Source organism: Bos grunniens, chromosome 9 (assembly GCF_055505025.1).
Source record: "Bos grunniens cultivar Pamir isolate PY7600 chromosome 9, Bosgru_T2T1.0, whole genome shotgun sequence".
In the NCBI taxonomy this organism is placed as follows: domain Eukaryota; kingdom Metazoa; phylum Chordata; class Mammalia; order Artiodactyla; family Bovidae; genus Bos; species Bos grunniens.
The window spans coordinates 97,242,103-97,264,650 of NC_141173.1; the positions used below are offsets into that span (position 1 = coordinate 97,242,103).

At 56.8% G+C, this 22,548-nt stretch overlaps 1 protein-coding gene across 1 annotated transcript in view; it reads left to right on the forward strand.

Moving 5' to 3' along the window:
• Nucleotides 1-22,313, forward strand: part of IGF2R (insulin like growth factor 2 receptor) — a 102,308-nt gene extending 79,995 nt beyond the window's left edge. The window contains exons 33-48 of the mRNA XM_086316668.1: nt 451-570; nt 850-1,106; nt 1,388-1,606; nt 3,913-4,062; nt 6,503-6,664; nt 7,950-8,157; nt 8,436-8,582; nt 9,693-9,927; nt 10,812-10,948; nt 13,140-13,254; nt 14,195-14,341; nt 14,730-14,917; nt 18,020-18,206; nt 18,674-18,826; nt 19,777-19,846; nt 20,503-22,313. Coding sequence (XP_086172794.1) covers nt 451-570; nt 850-1,106; nt 1,388-1,606; nt 3,913-4,062; nt 6,503-6,664; nt 7,950-8,157; nt 8,436-8,582; nt 9,693-9,927; nt 10,812-10,948; nt 13,140-13,254; nt 14,195-14,341; nt 14,730-14,917; nt 18,020-18,206; nt 18,674-18,826; nt 19,777-19,846; nt 20,503-20,910 — 2,903 coding nt within the window. The 3' untranslated portion in view covers nt 20,911-22,313. The remainder of the gene's footprint in view (nt 1-450; nt 571-849; nt 1,107-1,387; nt 1,607-3,912; nt 4,063-6,502; nt 6,665-7,949; nt 8,158-8,435; nt 8,583-9,692; nt 9,928-10,811; nt 10,949-13,139; nt 13,255-14,194; nt 14,342-14,729; nt 14,918-18,019; nt 18,207-18,673; nt 18,827-19,776; nt 19,847-20,502) is intronic.
• The last annotated feature ends 235 nt before the right edge of the window (nt 22,314-22,548 follow it).

A 22,548-nucleotide genomic window follows, 5' to 3' on the forward strand; every position in this document is an offset into this window, starting at 1 on the left:
TCTCCTTCAGTGGAGGAGACGGCCAGTCCCCCTGAAACCTGTGCTCCCACTGCCCCTGTTTCTGGGGTTGTTGGTCCCTGGCTCTTGGCTTGTGGAGCTGGAGTCGATCTCCTGTTCCCTTTCAGGGTTAATCTGGGTGAGGTTGGAGGAGCACCCAGGGAACTGCTGAGTCTCAGCACTGGGAACACAGGGTGCTTCTCTGGCAGCGGGAAGTGCTGTCTGGGCCTCCCCAACTTCCCCCCACCCCGAATCACAGGAGCTGCTGAGGCCCGGCCCCAGGAGGACGCCCACCTCCCCCCAGTACTCTCTAGCGGGTCAGGAAGGTTCTCAGGGCCGAGCCGGTGAAGGGGGCAGATTCATCACGAGGAGTCCGGGGCCTCATGGCCCGTGGGATCTGTGTCTGAGCAGGTGGGTGAGGGGTCACTGTGTCCCACCGCCCACCCCGTGCAGGACACCTGTTTGACCTGAGCTCTCTGAGCGGCCGGGCCGGCTTCACCGCCGCCTACAGCGAGAAGGGGTTAGTCTACCTCAGCGTGTGCGGGGACAACGAGAACTGCGCCAACGGCGTGGGTGAGTGCGGCCTGCCCTCCACGCTCCCCCTCCAGCGAAGAGATCAGATGCCTTCATCGGCAGCAATCCTCTTGGGGTCAGGGCGGGGGCTGTGAGGGGGTGATTTGTAACCATGGGGTGAAGTATTAGATGTGTAGCATTTGCTGAAATTGGGTAGCACTACCAGGAGTGCAGGCTGTGGCTTGCAGCATCTGGGTCTGCAGGAAGTACGTTATCAGGAAGCAAGTGCTTTGGGTCCCTGACTGTGTGTCCTTCCCACCGGCTCTGCGCTGGGCACAGGGGCCTGCTTTGGGCAGACCAGGATCAGCGTGGGCAAGGCGAGCAAGAGGCTGACCTACGTGGACCAGGTCTTGCAACTGGTGTATGAGGGCGGCTCCCCCTGCCCCTCCAAGACCGGCCTGAGCTACAAGAGCGTCATCAGCTTCGTGTGCAGGCCTGAGGTCGGGCCCACCAACAGGCCCATGCTGATCTCCCTGGACAAGCGCACGTGCACGCTTTTCTTCTCCTGGCACACACCCCTGGCCTGCGAGCAGACGGTGAGTCCGGGGCGGCCCAGCCCGCCCAACCTAGGGGCCTTCCACTTCTCCCATGGGTCCTGGGGCACCCCACCCGCTTCTCGTCCACTCCCGTGGCCCCGATAACGCTTGGTTCAGAGTGCCCGATGCTAAATAAAGCAAAACACGTGGTGGGGGGTGGTGGTTGATCCACCTTTAGTGCGTTTCTCGTTCAGCCTAAATCCTCGCGGTGACTGCTGGTCAGTGGTCAGGAGCTCAGTTGTTGTAGATGCCAACCCAGAGGTGTGTTTCCCGTCTGATAGACCGAGTGCTCCGTGAGGAACGGCAGCTCCCTCATCGACCTGTCCCCACTCATCCACCGCACCGGGGGTTACGAAGCATACGATGAGAGTGAGGACGACCGCTCCGACACCAGCCCCGACTTCTACATCAACATCTGCCAGCCGCTCAACCCCATGCACGGGTTGGCCTGCCCCGCCGGCACGGCCGTGTGCAAGGTTCCCGTGGACGGCCCCCCGATAGTGAGTGTGGGGCCCGAGGGCAGAGGTCGCCCCGCAGGGGGTTTCAGCAGCACCCCCAGCGTGTCGTGTGTCTTGCTGTCGGTGGAGAGTCTTCAGGCAGAACGAATGGGGACGTGAGCTGGGACTCTGTGATTCTGGGTCCGCCAGGGGAAGAGGAATGTGAGGGTTTGTGCATTAAGCTGTCTCTTGTTGTGATAGAAGGTACGGGAGAAAATGTGAACACGTGTGCGGAGAGACGGCATTTTTATATCAGGTCAGAAGTCCCCAAGGATGTTGATGGAGCTTGGTGTCTGCTTAAGTGCGGGTCTTGTGTCATGAAAAGCTTGTGAAATACAAGCATGTTCTTTGGTAAATGAGTTTATTATTAAGGGCATAAGCCAGTTGGCTAACAACCAAGCATTCTGCCTTGAAAGCTTCGGTGTACGCCAGCATTTCCCAGCGTAGGTTTGGGCCTCTCCAAACATCGCCTTCACGAGTTCATGTTTTGCGCAGTGCTCAGCGTGTGTTATTTGAAGTGAAATGCACCCCTGGAGTGGGCTGTTTCCTGCTTGTTTTAACTGTGAGTCTGGTCCCGAGGGACTGAGGTGTCCTTGTAACAGGAGGACGTTACCGGTGGTGCAGGTAGGGAAAGACGTGGGCAGCAGTTGGGGACGTTGGCCGTGATGTGAGCTTGACCAGAGCGTGGCTGTGTGATGAGCGCGGGGCCTGGACAGTTGGTGTTGGCAGGAAGTGCTTGCGGTCAGCCTTCCCGGCGGTAGCCGGGAGCCGTTTTCTCCCATGTGGCTACCTTCTTCCAGGTTTAAAAATAATAGAGGAAGTTCTCTAACCAGAGAGGGTGGTGTGTCATCGTGGCCTTAGCGTGGTGAACAGAGCATGTTGTGTGGCTTCATTCACACACTCACTTGCACACTCATCTCTCAGACACCACACACATACTCGTCTCAAACACACACTCATCTCAAACACACCACACGTACACACTCATCTCACACACACACAATCTATCACACACCACACACAGTCCTCTCTCACACTGCACACTCATCTTTTACACACCACACACACTCATCTGACACACACTGCACACTCATCTCTCACACACCATATACACACACTCATCTCAAACACATACACTCTCATCTCAAACACACACATACACACTCATCTCACACACACAGACTCATGTCTCACACACTACACACACACTCATCTCACACACACTGCACACTCATCTTTCACACACCACACACACACACTCGTCTCAAACACACTCATCTCTCACACACCACACATACACTCATCTCACACACAGCACACACACCACACACTCATCTCACACTCATTTCTTACACACCACACACACATACTCATCTCTCACACACCACACTCATCTGACATACACACTCATCTCTCACACACTTACCACATACACATCTCTCACACACACACTATACTCATCTCACACACACTTATCACACACATACATTCGTCTCACATATGCACTCATCTCACACGCACACTCATCTCTCACACACATAAACACACATATACATACACACCATTCCTGGCCAATCACATTTCTTTGATTTGTGTGTCTATTTGCTCAAAAACACTGGCTGAGCGGCCGGTGTGTGCCAGGGCCGAGCGAAGCCGCAGAAGGTGGTGGGGGTGTGAGTGTGTGCTGTGTGCACACGCCTCGGTGCCGCTGAGGGGACGGGGCAGCCATGTGGGTTCCAGCCTCCGGCCGGCAGGTCAAGGGCCTGAGCAGCTTTCCGGGTGTGACCTGAGACTCCTGTTGCCTAGAATCTTTGAAAGTGGACCCTGAGTAGATGCCTTGGTGATAAATTTGTCCCTTAGTCAAGTGTTAGTCTCTCAGTGGTGTCCGACTCTGCAACACCATGGACTGTAGCCCTCTAGGCTCCTCTGTCAGTGGGATTCTCGAGGCAAAGAACACTGGAGTCGGCTGCCATGCTCTCCAGGGGATCTTCCCCACCCAGGGATGGAACCCAGGCCTCCTGCACTGCAGGTGGGTTCTTTACCATCTGAGCCCCCAGGGAAGCCCCACCCTGAGCAGAAGCACAGCCACTGTTGCTCATGTAGTCGATGCCCACCGGCAAAGTGAGGTTTCTTTTTTGTGCCTCACTGTCAGGACTTTTCACGTGAGCCGCTGGTAACACGGTTTCTTTAGGTGCTACTTGTCCTCAAAACTGAGGACGTGCAACTTTTGTAACTTCTCCGTCAGCCCTTACTCCTCTAACCTGGGGAACGATTACCTTCCTGAAACGTCATCTGCTTTCTCTGTTCAGGATATTGGCCGAGTGGCAGGACCTCCGATCCTCAATCCCATAGCCAACGAAGTTTACTTGAACTTTGAAAGCAGCACTCCTTGCTTGGCGGACCGGCACTTCAACTACACCTCACTGATCACGTTCCACTGTAAGCGGGGCGTGAGCATGGTAAGTGGGCACCGGTGTATGAGGCATCGGTGTGCGGGCCGGCCGGCCAGAGCCGGAGGCCCTCGAAGCCTGCCTCGGACGAAGGCTGCCCGTGTCCACAGCGCCTGCCTCGCGCTGTGTACTGTCAGTGGTGTGTGGAATCACTGCAGGCCCTCAGTTTAGCAATAAGTGGGCCCCCCCGGAGTCACCAGGGCAGATTTGGCACAAGGAGGCTTGTTGTGATAAATGCTCGAGCAAAGAAGTAGCCTTCACCTTTGCCTGGGAGTGAAAGAAAGTGTTAGTCATCCAGTCGTGTCTGACTCTGCGACCCCACGAACTGTTGCCGGCCAGGCTCCTCTGTCCGTGGGATTCTTCAGACAAGAATACTGGAGTGGGTTGCCGTTCTGTTCTCCAGGGGATCTTCTTGACCCAGGGATTGAACCCGAGTTTCCTGCATTGCAGGCAGATTCTTTACTGTCTGAGCTCCCTGCCTACCATCACACTAAAATGTCAACTTTGGTTTTCTCTTTTTAAATTTTAACATTACTGATTTTATTCTTGTTGGGAAGTCAGACATTTTGGCAGCTGTAATCATTCGGATATAATTCATATTTCACAAATTAGCAAATGAAAGAAGAGCTTTGGGATAAAAGTATCAGTAGCTATGATAGTGTACCATCTACTTTTAAGGAGGCCATTGATTTTCCTTTTATCTGCAGTTAAAAAACAGCTTCCTTTAAAAAAGAGCGCTGTTTTGTTGTAAGGAGTTTTGTGTAAGTTTTCTCTTGCCCTCCCTCTGGGAACAGGAGATAAACCATTGGTTTGCGGCCCCCGTTTCGTGATGATCTGGGAGGGCTGCCTGACGTCACGTGGCCCTGCAGAGGCAGGGGTCCCCACCTCTGCTCCACCGGACAGCTCTGTGCTGGCGGCCTGGGTCTCAGCCCCCTGTGCTGCCTGTTTATTTTGTATTAGAGTATAGTCGTTTAAGGAATGAGGATGAGATGGTTGGGTGGCATCACGGACTCAGTGGGCATGAATTTGGGCCAATTCCGGGAGACAGTGAGGGACAGGGAGGGCTGACGCGCTGCGATCCATCGAGTCGCAAAGAGTCGGCCACGACTTAGTGACCGAACAGCACAACGGCATAGCCACGAACAGTGTTGTGATAGTTTCGGGTGAACAGCGAAGGGACTCAGCCAGACACATACATGCATCCATTCTCCTCCCAAACTCCCTTCCCATCCAGGCTGCCACTTAACGTTGAGCAGAGTTTTCTGTGCTATATAGCAGGTCTTTTTTTGGTTATCCATTTTAAATATAGCATTGCGTACGTGTCTGTCGGAAACTCCCTTCCCCCATACTTGTGCTTTTGAAATTCCTAAATTCTGGAAACCTTACAAGTCCTTTGATGGGAATGGGCGACGTGGGTGAGTGGATGGTGGCAGGAAGTGGCTCACGGCCGCCTTCCCAGGAAGGGCTGCCATCCTGGGCGTCTGCGTGGAAACCTCACAGCTCCTGGACCGACATGTCGCCTCCGTTCACACATTGCCGGGCGGGAGGGGAGTCCCGAATGACCGAGGTGTGGGCAGCCATGATCCGCTAGCCCCTCTTGTCTCTGCACGTGCGTTCGCGTGTCTTGGGGGGGGGGGTCTGGACGCATGTCCACAGGTGCCCCCCAGACTCGCGCTAGGTCTCAGAGCGGTGGAGTGCTGAGAGCGATGAGTGTTCAGCGGGGCTCAGAAGCAGGGCATCTCACGCTGCATGTGCGGTCCAGTTCAGAGAGACATTTGATGAACTCTGCTTCCCCTGCATTTTTTTATCTTCAGTGGAAATACTTCCTCCGTGTACATTAATAGAAAAACGCATTCTCAGCAACAATTAATGAAATTCTTCATCTGTTTTTATGGCTGCCGCTGAACGAGGGAGGGGAGGCAGTGAGGACGTTGATGGATATTTATTTAGATACTTGGCCTGTGGAATGTCCGGCTGGATTGTGTCTCGCCCTCAGTATAAACATCCCCTCAGTCTCCAGAGACGTGGGTGGGGACAGCCCCTCGAATGTACAGGAAACACTTGCTCCCTCCTCTGCCGCCGGAGACTCTTCAGTGTCTCAGGCTTCCCTGTCGCAAAGTTTAAAGACCCACCCCCACCCTTTCCTCTGAGCTGGTGGTCTGGAGTATTGGCATGCTAAGTGCAGGGACACGGGCCTGGGGGCGGAGGGGAGTTGGGTGCAGGCAGGCCTGCCTGGTGGGGCTGCTGCTTGCTTGCCCGTGGCGAGGATGGTGGCTCCCTGCTCTCGGAGAGAGCCCACCGTGGGTCACCCGGGACCCCTGCTGGTCTGGGAGCATCTCTGAGCCCACAGCGCCTGGGGCAGGGGTCTCCAGCCCTGCGGGGGGAGCGGGGAGGTTACTGTACTTGTTAATCCACGTGGATTTCACACCTGGGCCCCCCTCCCAAACAGGGAACGCCAAAACTGCTGAGGACCAGTGTGTGTGACTTCGTGTTCGAGTGGGAGACTCCTCTGGTCTGTCCCGACGAAGTGAAGACGGACGGCTGCTCCCTCACGGACGAACAGCTGTACTACAGCTTCAACCTGTCCAGTCTCTCCAAGAGCACCTTCAAGGTAACGCCGTGCCCCAGAGCCCGTGACCTCGGGGCCCCTGCAACCTGGCGTCACTCTCAGGCTCCTCTGTGTGTTATAATGCGGCCTCCGTGAGCGCTGGAGAACCTGCAGTCCTTCGTGCACTGTTGGGGTCTGGGGGACAGATGGGGGTGGTCCTCACTCTGTCCCCGGTGCGGGCTCGGCCTGCCAGGGGCGCTGGATGGTGTGCTAACCGGTCACGGCTCGTACCCTCGCTGTGCCCCATGGTTCAGAGTGAGCCTTTCTCGTGGGCTTGGCAAGGATTCATTCATTCAGTGAGGAGGGTCACATGGCCTGTTCCACGCAGATGGAGAGCAGGAGGCTGCTCAGGGCCGTGTGAGTGACCATGTGCCTGAGGGGGCGGGGCTGGCAGAGCCTATGTGGCTCCACCTCTGCCTGCCGCCCAGAGACCACCCCTCAGCCCCGACCTGAGACACATTTGGGTGTCAGGGGCTGGTCTCGCCCCAGGCTGAATGTCGGGAGGCTGTGCTTCAGAGGCTGGGGCCCACATTCCTGTGACATAGACGTTACAGAGTCACACGGTTATGGACCAAGCCATCCCTGAGATGTAGATCTTATGAGTCGCACGGCTGTGGACCAAGCCATCCCTGAGATGTAGATCTTACTGAGTCGCACGGCTGTGGACCAAGCCATCCCTGAGATGTAGATCTTACTGAGTCGCACGGCTGTGGACCAAGCCATCCCTGAGATGTAGATCTTACTGAGTCACACGGCTGTGGACCAAGCCCACGAGATCCCGGCGCCTCCTGCGTGTGGCAGCCGGGGAGCGGTGAGCTCTGAGTCATACGCCCAGGTGCCAGCCCTCTGGCTCCCAGAATAAGAGACCTTGCCTGGGTGCAGGCCCCCAGGACGGGTGTGCAGCAGCTTAGAGCCTGCAGAGGCGGGGCGGCCAGGGAGAAGAACCGTGTTCAATTAGGTCGTGGCTGCTCTGTGCTCAGTCCCGAGTCTTCAGCACTCTGGGGTTACTGGCAGGAGACGTGGCTTAGGGTAGGGGGCAGGCAGCTGGAGGCCCGTGGGAGCATGGTCTGCAGTGCTGCACCAGGAGGCACGGCCTTGGTGAGGGGGGACGTGCCCGGGAGTGGCCAGGGCATCGCGCTCTGCAGGGGGGGACAAGGAGGGTGAGCTCTCAGGCAAGTGCACGGCCCATGGACAGAGCTCCGCCTTCCTGCTCGTGCCCCCCACACCCCCAGCGCTGGCCTTGCCCCCTCTGGAGACCCAGTCACAGCGCGGGGCGGTGTCTCCGCAGGTGACCCGAGGCCTGCACACCTACAGTGTCGGGGTGTGCACCGCGGCCGCAGGCCTGGACGAAGGAGGCTGCAAAGACGGTGCTGTCTGCCTGCTGTCCGGGAGTAAGGGGGCGTCTTTCGGGCGGCTGGCGTCCATGAAGCTGGACTACAGGCATCAGGACGAAGCTGTCATCCTGAGTTACGCCAACGGAGACACTTGCCCTCCGGGTAAGTCTTTACGAGCGGGCGGAGTGTCTGTTCCCAGTAGACAAGGAATTAGACACGGCAGCAGGAGGGAACTCAGGAATGGCGCTCCAGATGCCATGAGCCCCAGCGCACGAAACGGCCCATCCTACAAGCCCTGGGTGTGAGTGCTCAGGCCCACAAACCATCAGTCAGTTTAGGGGGGCTTCTCTCGGGGAATCCTTGTTCGAGGTGACCGCCCCTGGCCGGGCGCAGCTGACGCGGTGTGGATAATCGGGGTCACTCCGATTTCCCCTTCCCAGAAACTGAGGACGGCGAGCCGTGTGTGTTCCCCTTCGTGTTCAACGGGAAGAGCTACGAGGAGTGTGTTGTGGAGAGCAGGGCCAGGCTCTGGTGCGCGACCACCGCCAACTACGACAGAGACCACGAGTGGGGCTTCTGCAAGCACTGTAAGTGGACACGCCGGGGCCCCCGCTGGCCGGTGCGGTAGCCCTGCACCTGGAGGTTCTCTTCCTGGACTGTCCACGTTAGTGGCAGCGCCTCTGGTGCATGTGGTGTTTTCTCGCCGGGGCTATTTTCCATAAAGAAAAGTCATCAATTGCTCTGTGGGGCAGGGTGACAGATAGGTGTGGGGCGGTCAGCTCTCCCCCTCCCCAGCTCCAGGGGCTCGTGTCCGCATGCCAGTTTTTTCAGCACCAGTGGCTCACGTCCACGCTCGTTAGAATTGCTGCTGTCCCAGGTCTGCAGGGCCTTTTCTGCAACCGTCCGCTCTACAGTGGGCTGTGCCGGGCAGGGGCGGGGTGTGGGGGGTCTCAGTGCCCTTGCTGCCGTGGAGAGAATGGACCCACGAGAGTCCTAGTAACACACGGGGCACAGACAGATGTGAGTTCTCAGGGAAAGTGACGGGACAACTGCATGACAAGTTGTTTAGTTCTTGTAAGTGGCCATGGAACAGAATGATACATGTTAAGGAATTAGGGCTTCCCTGTTGGCTCAGACAGGAAAGAAGCTGCCTGCAATGTAGGAGACCTGTGTTCAATCCCTGGCTGGGAAAGAGCCCCTGGAGAAGGGAGCAGCAACCCACTCCAGTATTCTTGCCTGGAGAATCTCATGGACAGAGGAGCCTGGCGGGCTATAGTCCGTGGGGTCACAAAGAGCTGGACACAGCTGATCGACTAACACACACACACACACACACGAGGAATTAGAAACATTAAGTCTACAAGGCACTACTGTAGCCTTCTTTGGAGGCTTATTACGAAAGCATCTTTTTCCTGGTAGGTTAGATGACATATTTTTAGCTTATCACAGGATTCTTATTATCGTTATCATTCATACTTTAATCAAGTAATACCTGTTTGAAAGGAATTGTACTGTTGCTGTGGGGTGGCTAAGTGCAGAAGGGGAACTTGGTCCTAATTTGAGGGTGGAAATGGGAATGAAACACAGCAGGAAATGGGGAACGGCTGGGGATGGACAGCACCCCTCAGCGCCAGCGCCGCGGGGGCAGGCATCCCAGCCGGGCGGGGGGCCTGACGCTCGCCTCGCGTGCCGCCCAGCCACCAGCCACCGGACGTCCGTCATCATCTTCAAGTGTGACGAGGACGCCGACGTGGGGCGGCCCCAGGTCTTCAGCGAGGTGCGCGGGTGTGAGGTGACCTTCGAGTGGAAGACGAAGGTGGTCTGCCCCCCGAAGAAGATGGAGTGCAAGTTCGTCCAGAAGCACCGGACCTACGACCTGCGGCTGCTCTCGTCCCTCACCGGCTCCTGGTCCTTCGTCCACAACGGAGCCTCGTGAGTACCTCCCCCTACCAGCCTGCCGGCTGTGTCCGTCGCCCCGACGGGGCGAGTGTGCAGCGCTTCAAGCTCCGATTCTGAAGGTGGGACAGCCTCAGGCCTCTGCTCGGGCAGGCCTGGTGCATTCCGGGGGGTTTGGAAGCAGAGGCAGCTAAAGCCAGCCTTGAGATCCCAAAGCAGCTGGTGAGCAGCTGTGGGCCTGATGGAATCAGGCGCAGTTTGCTTCTTGTCTGGGATGCTGTCCGTGTTGGGCTTCCCTGGTGGCTCAGTTGGTAAAGAATCTGCCTGCAATGCGGGTGACCCAGGCTCCATCCCTGGGTCAGGAAGATCCCCTGGAGAAGGAGATGGCAACCCACTCTAGTATCCTTGCCTGGAGAATCCCAAGGATGGAGGAGCCTGGCGGGCTACAGTCCATGGGGTCGCAACAGTCGGACATGACTTTGACTAAACCACCCATCTGTGTTGGGTTGGTGGGGGTGTTAATTTGCCCCACTTTGCTGCCCCTAGTACCTTGGCTGTGCTGGCCTGACCGCTCCATGCTTAGAGCAGTGGGGAGCGTGGACCCGGAAGCCTCGGGAACCTGAAGACGGGGGAATGCCTTGCCAGGGTTTCAGCCGCTGCCTGTCCTGACTCTCGGCCGCCTGAGTCTGTTAGCCACCTGACTCTCGGGACTCACCCTGTGTGCCCGGTGGGCACGTGCGCATTTTCAGCGCCCACCCACTCTCTGGCCTTCGTTTACTCAGAGACCTGAGTCAGGGCTGTGTCCAGAGGTGCTGAGAGATGCTCGGACGGTAGCCTCTTCTGAAAGGGTGGGAAGAGCTGCCCCCAAGCGTGTCGGGACAGACGCCGACCTTGCTCACCTCCTCCGTGTTGTTCTGCAGGTACTACATCAACCTGTGTCAGAAAATATACAAGGGACCCCAGGACTGCTCGGAGAGAGCCAGCGTGTGCAAAAAGAGCACCTCTGGCGAGGTGCAGGTCCTCGGGCTCGTTCACACACAGAAGCTGGATGTTGTAGGTAAGGCCCTGCGGTCACACGTGTCGCGTCTGAGTTGGGAAGGTGAGGGTGTCGTCCTGGGACTGGAGGGTCAGCGCTGGCTTCCGTCGGAACCTGCAGGAGTGTTATTCTCAGTAACCGTTTCTCAGGCAGCCTGGTGCCTCCTGAAGCGTTAGAACCGCCTCGTGTTCTCTGAGACGGCAGGTCCCGATCTGTGTCTAGAGGGCTGGGTGGTCTTGGGATGTCCAGGGCTCCTGTGAGTCGCTGCTCCAACTGTGGGCCGAGTGCCGGAGTCTCCCCGTACACGTGCACGGGTTTATTCGGGAGAAGCCAGACGACAAACACGAAAACCTGGTCAGGACCATCCAGATACATCCTCGTAAATGTCTTAATAATTTGACATCGGAAAATGAAGCTCTTTGTTAATAGTTCTGATGGAAAATTTCTCTTGCAGTTGGTTGTTGAGTGAAAGACTCTTCATGTGAAGGGAGAAGGTTGGGCTTTCTTTACTTAGGGACAGTCAGGGTTGGTGGAAGGGACAAGGAAGAAAGCCGTCATTGTGCCTGTTCAGCTGCGGGGAGGGGCTGGGGTTCCCCAAGCTGTCCTGATGAAAGCACAGGGAGACTTAGTCCACTTGAGCCGTTGAAATGGAGAAAGGAAATTCTGGAGGACAGCTCTCACCCTGGAGAGTAAGCCCCGACTCTGCAGGTTGGAAGTGGGGGTGAAGTCACCCCCCGCCCGAGCCCCAGCAGAAGTGTCCAGACCTCCCAGCCCGTGACCTTGGAGACCTCGGTTGTTGCTGCCGTGAAGGGCGCCGGGGGCTGAGGGTCGTTCTCTTCCTGTGCCTCGTCATCGTGTGGACGTCTGACCTGGGTCTTCCCACAGCCGAGTGCAAAGACTAGGAGGTTGAAGCCTCCTGAAAAGCATAGTGAGACCTCCTGTTCTCTGACACGCCAGGTGGGATCTTGCCTCTCTGGCCCCAACAGGACAACCGTCTAAGGCCCGTCACCGTGACCCCATGTTCACTTAGGGGACATCACCTAATGGGGTGAAGAGTCGGACTCTTATCACAGGAACCAGCAGTCCTCAAGATCTGTGCTTCATACGTGTGTGTGTCATACATGTGTGTGCACACGTGTAACCTTCAGCAATTTTCCAGGTCAACGTCTTAGTCCACTTCTGAGGTTGAGTGCCTGAGGCCTGGAAGGTCAAGAGTGCTGCCCATCTCGTCTGTGGGGCGGGGCAGCACTTCAGCAAGACCTCCACCTGTTGTTTCCATGTTCTAGGAGTTTAAGCATTTCTCTTCGAAGCTGTGAAACTTCCAGAGTTTTCCAGAGAAGCCCAGTTATTTATAACAAATTCACCCAGAGTAGCTTTGACCGTGACTGGGGCTGGGAGCCTGGGTCTCACCCCTCAGCTCCCCTTGGTTGGCCCCTGTGCCTCGGCCGTGCCTGGAGGACCCCTGGCAGCTGGTACTGCCCATTCTGGGCCCACTGCCTCTAAGGATGTGGATTGGGTGTGAGCGCCACGCCCGAGGACTGCCGAGAGCCAGGCCTGAGCCTGCTGTGTCCCGGCCCCTGGAGCCGCCATCCGTCCGCTGAGGAGGGCTGGGCTCGGGCGTCCCCAGGGCAGCTCTCAGAATCTCTGGCCCCTGGGAGCCAGGCTGCTGAAAGCGAGTCCCTGCTTCCCTTGGCCCCTGCATACTAGGGCTCTGCTGGTTCCTCAACCACACCCTCTTCAGAAGCAGGAAGAGCCCCATGTGGAGCCAGGAGACCGAGCAGACCAGAGCGGTTCTGTGTGGGCCGTCTCTCTGCGAGGTGGAGGTCTCGCCCCCTGCCCTCTTCATCCCAGGTGGCTCGTGGGGCACATGGGGGAAGCGCCGGGCTGGCACAGAGGTTGCAGGGAGCTGGGGACCTCAGGCTGCCGCCGTTACCTGCGGTCCAGCCCTGCACACATGCCATGCGGGGGGCTCCTTGCTCAGCCCTGAGCTGCACGCCCTGGGGTCTCCCTATCACACAGGAGAGTGCTCACAGGTAGGGGCTGAGTTGTGACCCCGGTCTCCTCTGGCCATGCAGGTAGTGACGTGGGCTGGGTGCGAGTCACCAGGCTGGCGGTGCTGACCGCCAGGGAGATGAGTCTCCAGAGCCACTTCTGACCTTGAGGCTCCTAGGATGCCCTAGAGATAACGTCAGTTCAATGGTCTGTGTTTCAGATGACAGAGTCATCGTAACTTACTCTAAAGGCCACTACTGTGGGGACAATAAGACAGCGTCTGCTGTCATCGAGCTGACCTGTGCCAAGACAGTGGGGCGGCCTTCGTTCACGAGGTGAGGGTGCGGGGTACCCCACCCCAGGGGGTAGCTGGGCGCTGGGCGGGCTGGGCCCCCGTCAGAACTCCTCCCCGCGGTTTCTGCTTGGCGGCTTAGTGTGCGTGCCTCAGAGAGGATACTGGGGTTGTCACAGTAGCGATGGGGGGGACCGGCCCCTGAGACCCCTAGCCTGGTGGGGCCAGGGCAAGTCTGCAAGGGAGGAGTCCTGGATGGAGGCTGGGACCCGTGCATGAGACTGATAAAGCAGTTGCATAAAGTGGGATTTCACCGGCCTCCGTCTTCAAGGTCTCAGTGTAACTAAGGCTTCACTAATGGGTGCCGCCCACGGCCAGCTGTTCAGGCGGCTGGTCTGGGACTCCCAGCAGGTGGGGCGGCACCACCTGGAATGCCCTTTTATTTTGCTGGAAATTTCCGCCTCTGGTGCTGGGAGGGCGTTTGGCCAGCAGAGGGAGCATGTGAGCTGTGCTTGTTGAACAGGCCCAATTTCCTTATAGAAGCAGGGCTTGGGAAAGGGGAGACCCAGGAACTGTCAAAGGGTCAAAATCAATGCTTGTAAAGCAGGCTTTCAAAAATACGGGAGCAGATCTTCCCAGCTGTTAGATGTTGCCCAGTGTCTAAATGTAAAAAAATTACATGTTGAAGTGCTTGCCTGCTTTTTTTTTTCACATGGTGGTTGAGCTGGATGGTGTTGGGGAAGGGAGATGAAGTCAACCCCCTAGCCTGGAGCGGCTGGTCCCTGGCTCGGGGCGGGAAGGGCTGGGCGGTGGGGGGCTCCTGGGGCCCTGGCAGGCGGGTGGTGGGGGGCTCCCGGGGCAGAAGGGCAGTTGGGCGGTGGGGGGCTCCCGGGGCGGAAGGGCAGGTGGGCGGTGGGGGGCTCCCGGGGCCCTGGCAGGTGGGCGGAAGGGGGGCCGTGACCGCGGTCCGTGTGCCCCTGCAGGTTCGACGTCGACAGCTGCACCTACCACTTCAGCTGGGACTCACGAGCGGCCTGCGCCGTGAAGCCTCAGGAGGTGCAGATGGTGAATGGGACCATCACCAACCCGGCCAACGGCCGGAGCTTCAGCCTCGGGGATATTTACTTCAAGTAAGTGGGGCCGTTCTGTGGGAGCGCCGCCCCGTAATCCTCCCGTCTCTGCCCGGCTGAAGGCTGTGAGACGAAGAGGTCCGTGTTGGCGCGTTTTAGTTACCGTTTCCAGTTACCATTGTCACGTCTGGCTCAGACAGAGGGCAGGCATCGCTTAGCTGTTCGAGTCGAACCCCAAAGATGGCGAGGTCTCTCGAGTGTGAAAATAATGTCGCTCCTCCTCTTACCATTTGTGATAAGCCCAGGGGTCGGAGCTGGAACCTTCTGGACCGATTTTTGATGAGGAACCTTCTGGCTTTACTAGTTTCTTTCTTTAAGTTTCTTAGCAGCGTCACTAGGTGGGTCCCGGGATCCAGGGCTGTCCCCGAGCCCTTTTCTTTCTCCTCAGACGATTCAGCGCCTCTGGGGACGTGAGGACCAACGGGGACAGGTACGTCTACGAGATCCAGCTGTCGTCCATCACGGGCTCCAGCAGCCCCGCCTGCTCTGGGGCCAGCATCTGCCAGAGGAAGGCCAACGACCAGCACTTCAGTCGCAAAGTCGGAACCTCCAACCAAACCAGATACTACGTTCAAGGTAATTCTCTCCACCCGCGTGCCACGTTTAGCTTCCTCGGAGGCACATTAACCTTTTTATGAGCACACACTCCCTTTGGTTAAAACATCAGATTGGTTTTAACCTGAAAGCCCCAGATCCAATCCTGTGTCTTGTGGACTGAGCAGCACATGTCAGAGTCGCAGCGGTTCACTGTCGGGAAGACTTACGTCCTACACAGATGTGCAAAGCCTGGTCTAAACTAGAGGTGGTGAGGTGGGCATGAAGGACCACAGCCAGAATTACTTTTGGTTGGTTTGGTTTTCATCACAATGCTTCTTTATTTTTAAACTTCAGATGTTACTAGGGGAAGGTAAGAGATTTTATATTTGTCAAAAGGATGAAAAGAGAGCGACCTGGCCCAAGTGTTCGCAGTGGGTGTGGAGGAAGGCCTTCCGCTACACGGATGCAGCTTTTTCCTGTGTTTCTTTTTTTCCTTCCTTTTTGTTGAGATAAAATTGACATAGAGCCATAGCTCAGATGGTTAAGAATCTGCCTGTAATGCAGGAGACCTGGGTTCGCTCCCTGGGTTGGGAAGATCCCCTGGAGAAGGAAATGGCAACTTACTCCAGTATTCTTGCCTGGAGAATTCCATGGACAGAGGAGCCCGGGGGGCTGTAGTCCATGGGGTCTCACAAGCATTGGACACGACTGAACGACTAACACTGTATAAGTTTAAGGTGTACAGAATTATGATCTGCGTTGTATACATCATGAAATGATTATCACAATAAACTTAGTGACTGTCCATCATGTCCTGTAGGTACAAAATTAAAAAAGTAGAAAAAAAATTATTTTTCTCTTGTAGTGAGAACTCTTAGGATTTATTCTTTTGACATACAGCAGGGTTCGTTATATTTAGCATGTGGTGTGTGGCATCTGAGTATTACACCCCTGGTAACCGCAAATCTTATCTCTTTTTCTGTGAGTTTGTTGGTTTGTTTCTGAAACATAATTGACCTGCCGTGCTCTGTTAGTTCCAGTTGCACGACATAGCGTTTTCAACATTTCCGTACATTTCAAAAATCATCACCACGCTAGGTCTGGTTGTCATCTGTCACCATGCAAAGACGTGACGTAGTTACTGACTGTGTTCCCACACTTTGCACTTCATATGTACGCTTCTTTCTTGTGCCACTGACGTTTATACCTCCTCACCCCCCTCACCCATGTCTTTGCTAATTCCTTCTTGACCTGGAAAGAATATTTCCAGGAGGCAGCTCCTGTGTTTTTGTTTTCATCAACTAGTCTTTCTCTGTAAACCATTTCATGGTTTGATTTTTGAACTAGGTAAATGAACTTGCTTTTTTAAAAACAGTTAAATGTGTTTACAAAACCAGCTGACTTTTGACCTCCCCGAGAGGAGGTGGGGTGGGTAGCTGCTCCCTGAGTAGGTGGAGTCTCAGAGAAGTTTCCATGCGCAGGTGGTAAATAAGCCAGTCTCTGTGCTTGGCAGTGCCCACTGGAGCTGGGCAGAGTCCTGCCAGGTCAGCCTGGCTCGCGTCCACGCCTCTCCATCAAGAGCACCTGCAGGCACCCTGCCACTTCTCGGGCCTTCCTGCTGGCACACCTCGGCCTGCCCACCCCCACCCACTTCCGCACTGCCACACCCAGCTCGGGGCTCCCTTCTCTCACCCAGGGGCACTGCCGCTGGTGGGTCTGCAGCAGTGGTCCGGCTCCACGCCGCAGCCCTGGTCAGGGGCCCAGTTACCAGGCTGAGAACCTTATGTCTGTAAGGCCTATGTCTAGTCTAGTTGGCCTCCTGCAGTCCCCAGGCTTAGGGAGCGTGTGTGTGTGTGTGTGTGTGTGCGCATTTATTTATTCTTGGTTAGATAAATCCCTTTCTTACCTTTTCACTCCATTCACTCACCACCAGTAGGAAATAGGTTTGGTTTTAAGACCTTCATCTACGTACCACCCCGCCACACGTCTGCGTTCATTCCAGAGGGTGAGGGCGGGAGGCCTCCAGGCCCGTCTCTGGCTGAGCTTCGGTGTTGCCACCTTGGCTCCTCACCAACCTCATGGCTTTGTGTCCACAGTCCAGGCTGTGGGGCAGCCCTCTCGGGTCACGGCTCAGCCGGGTACGTACGAGTGAGGACCCCGGGGGCCCCCTGAGCCCAGCCCACATGGCCGGCCTCGGGGCTGGCCTCCACTCGCTCCACCGCACACACTGCACACCCTGGCCCTCTAGCGGGGGCAACTGCGCACCGGCCGCCAAGCTGTCCTCACGAGGCAGGGTCCGCACAGGGACCCCTTGCGTCTCACACCAGCTGCACATTCAGGGGGCGCTCCTTGGGTGTGATAGCTCGTTAGAAAGACACCACGAAAAGCTGTCTTAGTCATGCTTACAGGTTATTATAGTGAAAGGGTGTAAATTAAAACCAGCCAGTGGGAGAAGCACCGCAGGGTGAAGTCCAGGAGGGAGCCAGACGCTTGTGGCGTCTTCTCCCTGTGGAGTCAGGAGGTGTCAACGGACAAATGTGTGACAGTGTGAACGTGTGACAACACGCACGGAAGTTCAGGAGCTGACCAGGGAGGCCCACTGCGCCTCCATGTCCAGGGTTTGTTGATACTTCATTGTGTATGCTTGACTGACTAGTCAGTTTTTTAGTTGGTTTGCTGACTGGTTGGTTGGTTGGTTGACTGGCTGGTTGGTTAGTTGGTTGGTTGTTCGGTTAGTGGGTTGGTTGGCTGGTTGACTAGTTGACTGGTTGGTTGATTGGTTGGTTAGTGGGCTGATTTGTTGGTTGATTGGTTGCCTACATGGTCAACCCTGGTGTCTAGGCGGACTGAGACATGTGGGCAGCCCCCACTCCACATCATGTTGTTTGCTGAGGACAAAGGCCAGACCTGTCTTAGGGCAAGGTTCAAATCTCTCCCGCTTCCTGACTTAGGGCAGGGGCTCCATATTGTGTGTGAGCAGTCTTGTGAAGAGCTCCTCTGGGACATGAGACGAAGGACCCTTTCGTCTGATTCTAAGTCTCTGCAGACCTTTTGCAGATGATGGAGAGGTAAACTCAGCCCGCTGTTGAAGCACGCATGTTCACGCTACTGTGCCTGTGTGTGCGTCTGCCTTTTTGACAGATGGCGACCTGGATGTGGTGTTCACCTCGTCCTCCAAGTGTGGAAAAGACAAGACAAAGTCTGTGTCCTCCACCATCTTCTTCCACTGTGACCCCCTGGTGAAGGACGGGATCCCCGAGTTCAGCCACGAGACTGCCGACTGCCAGTACCTCTTCTCCTGGCACACCTCTGCCGTGTGCCCGCTGGGGTAAGCGGGGTGCTGGCCCACAGTGTCCCCCAGCCCCAGAGTGCCAAGGCTGGCTCCAGAGATGAGTTGTTGCGAGGGAGAAGTTGTTACCTGGGTTGTGACCCTGTGTCTTCCCAGAGCAGAGAGTCGTGGTCCTGGAAGACCAGGGCAGCTGGTGTGTCCCCCTGAGTCTCTGCTCCAGAAGTGCCTCTGTGCCTTCAGGGCCCCGCAGCAGGGTCAGCAAGGCTGCAGGGGGGCGAGGCATGTTCTCCAAAGCAGCTCTCCTCATCCCCTTAGTGATGGAAGCTCGTGTGGCGGAGGCAGTGTCTTTCGGCCTTTCCTGCCCCTCCACCTCAGTCTCGGCGTCAGAGGGGTTTGCCCACGGGGGTTCTCCCGGCTAGTGGCTCGTGTCTTCCTGGGTGTGGGTGTGCACAGTCAGGGCCTGGGCCTCGCCGGGCAGGGGGCTGAGCGCTGTGGTCTCCCTGTAGGGCGGGCTTCGACGAGGAGATCGCAGGGGATGACGCCCAGGAGCACAAAGGGCTCTCAGAGCGCAGCCAGGCGGTCGGGGCAGTGCTCAGCCTGCTGCTGGTGGCACTCACCGCCTGCCTGCTCACCCTGCTGCTGTACAAGAAGGAGCGCCGGTAAGGAGAGGGGAGGGTCCGGGCGGGGGGCCAGGCCAGAGGCCCAGAGTCAAGCCCTGGCTTCCTCTTCTTGAGCAGCAGCAGCTAGAGCTCTTAAGACCCTGGACGCTGTGTTGTGTAGAGCTTCCTGCGATGACTGTCTGTGCGTCTGAGCTGTCAGGTCACGTGGCCAGATGCCCCATGGGCCTCAGCCCGAGCCCGCCCTGTTCCCAGGACATGGCTCGCTGCACGTGTCCCCACGTGAGCTGACCATCTTCTGATCAACTGACCCCTTCCCTTAAGAGGAGAGCATTTACGAGGTGCCAGCTGTGACCTCACCCCCATCCGTAGTCTCCCCTTTGGCGGATGAAAGGTCTTGTCACTCACGGGCAGGCCAGTGTGACTGTCCAGCAGGTTTCACGTCACCTGTGAACGAGGCCCAGGGCTCTGCATGTGGTCAGCCGTGTCCCAAGGGCAGGGATGGGCCGGCTCTGGGGCTTCCTATCTCCCCCCTCACCTGCCCACCAATCCAGAGGCAAATGACAGGGTCAGGAAGTGCTGACCACCACCACCCCAGAGGCCATCAGCCAGATGCTGGAGTGGGGCAGGAGGTCTGGGTGTAAGCTGGCCCTGGGTTTGCCACTCAGCCCGGTAATCTCAGCACAGCCCTGGGGTGGCAGGGAGGTGTGGGCTTGTTCCATCCGCATGCGGAAGAGCACGCGCAGAGATGTGGGGTAACTCACTCTGGTCTCTGTTAGCACCACAAAGACGGGGCGTGTCTTTGCATACAGGGTTTGAATCTGCTTCTCCTGATTCCATAGCCTTCCTTCCTCTGACTTGGCTCCAAGCCCTGCTGTTGTGGGTTGAGGGAGCGTGTGCTTGGGTGGGCACAGCCTCCTGTCGGGGGGCACAGTGTTGGGGATCCAGGGTGGGGTGGCTCCAGGCTGGAGTAACTGGAACCCCCTTTGCAGGGAGATGGTAATGAGCAGGCTTACCAACTGCTGCCGCCGGAGCGCGAACGTGTCCTACAAGTACTCGAAGGTAAGGCCTGCTGAGGCCTCCGGCGGCTTCCCGCCCCGTCCCCAACCCCGCTAGACACACACACACAGTCCACATGTCGAGATGTCGGCCAGTGGCTGCAAGGAAACCATCATCGCAGGCCGTTCGAAACCGCCGAAGGGGAAACTGCCTCTCGTAGCTCTCAACCTGAACACATTCTTTGTCCTTTCTTCTTCAAGGTTTTCTAATTGTGATGGCGGCTAATTTCTTACAGCATTTAATATTCAGATCGTTTCTACTTTTTTGGCTTTTCTACAGAAAGCATGACAATGAAACTTGTTGTGCCCTGGCATTTGGATGATTTCCTTTGGTTGAGTTTCTAGCAGTTGAGCCCAGGTGGCATAAATGCTCTCCTGGCTCTTGATTGTCCTGCCAGCTGCTTTCTAGAAGGTCTCCCTCAACTGCACGCATCCACGTGGTGTTGTCCACCGGGCTCCTTTCCCCTTCGGCACCTCTCTCTACCACTTAGGGCTTCAGGATCAGAGGGCCCGTCCCTGAGTCCCTGACCCTGTCTGCCTTGGTCGGATCTCAGCAGGAGCTGGCGCTTGCCAGCCTTCCCCTTCCTCTCCCTGCTGGGGTTTCAGGGGTGGTCAGATGAGGTATCAGGTGGGCCCATGGTCCCTGCGGTGTCCTGGCAGGTGAACAAGGAGGAGGAGGCGGACGAGAACGAGACAGAGTGGCTGATGGAGGAGATCCAGCCGCCGGCGCCGCGGCCCGGGAAGGAGGGCCAGGAGAACGGGCACGTGGCCGCCAAGTCGGTGAGAGCTGCCGACACGCTGAGCGCCCTGCACGGCGACGAGCAGGATAGCGAGGACGAGGTCCTGACGCTGCCCGAGGTGAAGGTGCGCCCGCCAGGCCGGGCTCCTGGTGCCGAAGGTGGCCCCCCGCTGCGGCCACTGCCTCGGAAGGCGCCGCCGCCGCTGCGGGCGGACGACCGGGTGGGGCTGGTGCGCGGGGAGCCGGCGCGCCGGGGGCGGCCCCGGGCGGCGGCCACGCCCATCAGCACCTTCCACGACGACAGCGACGAGGACCTCCTGCACGTCTAGGCTCGCCCGCGCCGGCTCCGACCAGATCCGATGGGACTCCGTGATGCTTCTGTCCTTGGCCTTTAACGAAAACTGTCCAAAAAAGGGAAGAGTGTTGGTGGTGGGGGAGGAGGGGGGCGCCCCTCTCCGTGGGCACGGGGAGGAGGCGCGGCCGCTGATGGCCGCGCCAGCCCCGGGTCTGTCCCCAGCCCTCACCTTGAGCGTGGCCGCCGTGCGCTTCCTAAAGGCGCCGGGGCCAGACGCGTCTTGGGACTGAGGGCTGCCTTTAAGGAAGACCCTTGCTGCTTTAGGCCCTGTAGGGTATTTGATCATTATATTTTAGCATTTAATTCTCTCCTATTTATTGACTTTTGACAATTACTCAGGTTTGCGAAAAAAGAAAAAAAAAAAAAAAACCACCAACAGTTTTTTCCTGCCGGCAGGGGGGTAACCTTTCCTGTCCATCTTTTAGGCGGGGGGAGGCTGTGGGCATGCTCGGACGCTTTGAACTGGTCCACCATGTATCCTCTCAGTTAGACTCCACCACTCTGTCTCTTCTCTTTTGCTTCTGTGGCGTCAGGGCACACGGGTGTGTGCGTGCGCACACGCGTGGGTCCGCAGTTGCCTGGGCTGTGGAGGGAGCCGCCCGCTCTCTGCCTCCCGAGTCAGTAACAGCTGCAGCCTTTTTTTTTTTTGCATGATGTCTTCGATTCCAGGTGCACAGAGCACACTTATCAGTATTTCTCTCGCCAGCTGGTGAAGTCAAACAACCCACCCAAAGATTGATGTGTGTGTGTGTGTGTGTGCGTATGCGCGTGTGCGCGTGCATGCGCACGCCTGTGCCTATGTGCGCACATGTGTGTCTGAGAGAATGGGAGTCGAGATGTCAGACTTTTTTCCAGACTTGGGGTGTAGGTCTCACCTCTTCAGGTTCTCATGATACCACCTTTACTGTGCTTATTTTTTTAAGAAAAAAAAAAAAGTGTCTATCGACCATTCGACCTATAAGAAGCCTTAATTTGCACAGTGCGTGACTCACGGAAGTTGCATGAAAGCCAGTGGGCCAGGCTCTCGCCCCCAGCCTTGCACTTGGATTCCCGCCCGGGCACGGCCGAGACCGGCCGCCCGGTCCGCAGGACGGGAGGGGGGACCGCGTCCTTCCCCGGCTGTTGGCGCCTTTCTCTGAAGTGTTTAACGAATGACTTTTCTGGCATTTATAGAGCTGTATATAGACTCAGTGGTATTCATATTCTGGAAAGCCAACCAACCCGCAGGGTTCCTGGGTTTGTACTCTCGTTTGGCTAGCTTATATGATTTCAACATGAGTGTATTTTTAAAAATTGATTTCTTTCCTCATTTTTTTTCCAATCAAATTTACTGTAATATAAGGTATTCAACGATTTGAATAAAAGATAAATTATTAACTGGGTGGTCCTGCTTTCTGCCCTTAAGTGAAAAGCCCCTGAGTTTGCTGCCGCGTCCGATGCCCTCTCTGCGTCTCCTGTCCCATTCCAAAGACAGTTGTGTCTGGGTGTCGGCCAACCCTTCACAAGTGTCCCTGAGTCTCTCCGAGTGTAGATGCTTACTCAAGGCCCACGGGGGGCTCTGTCAGCTTCACCCACACCTGGTTCTTCCTCCTTCTAAGGAAGCAGACCTTGG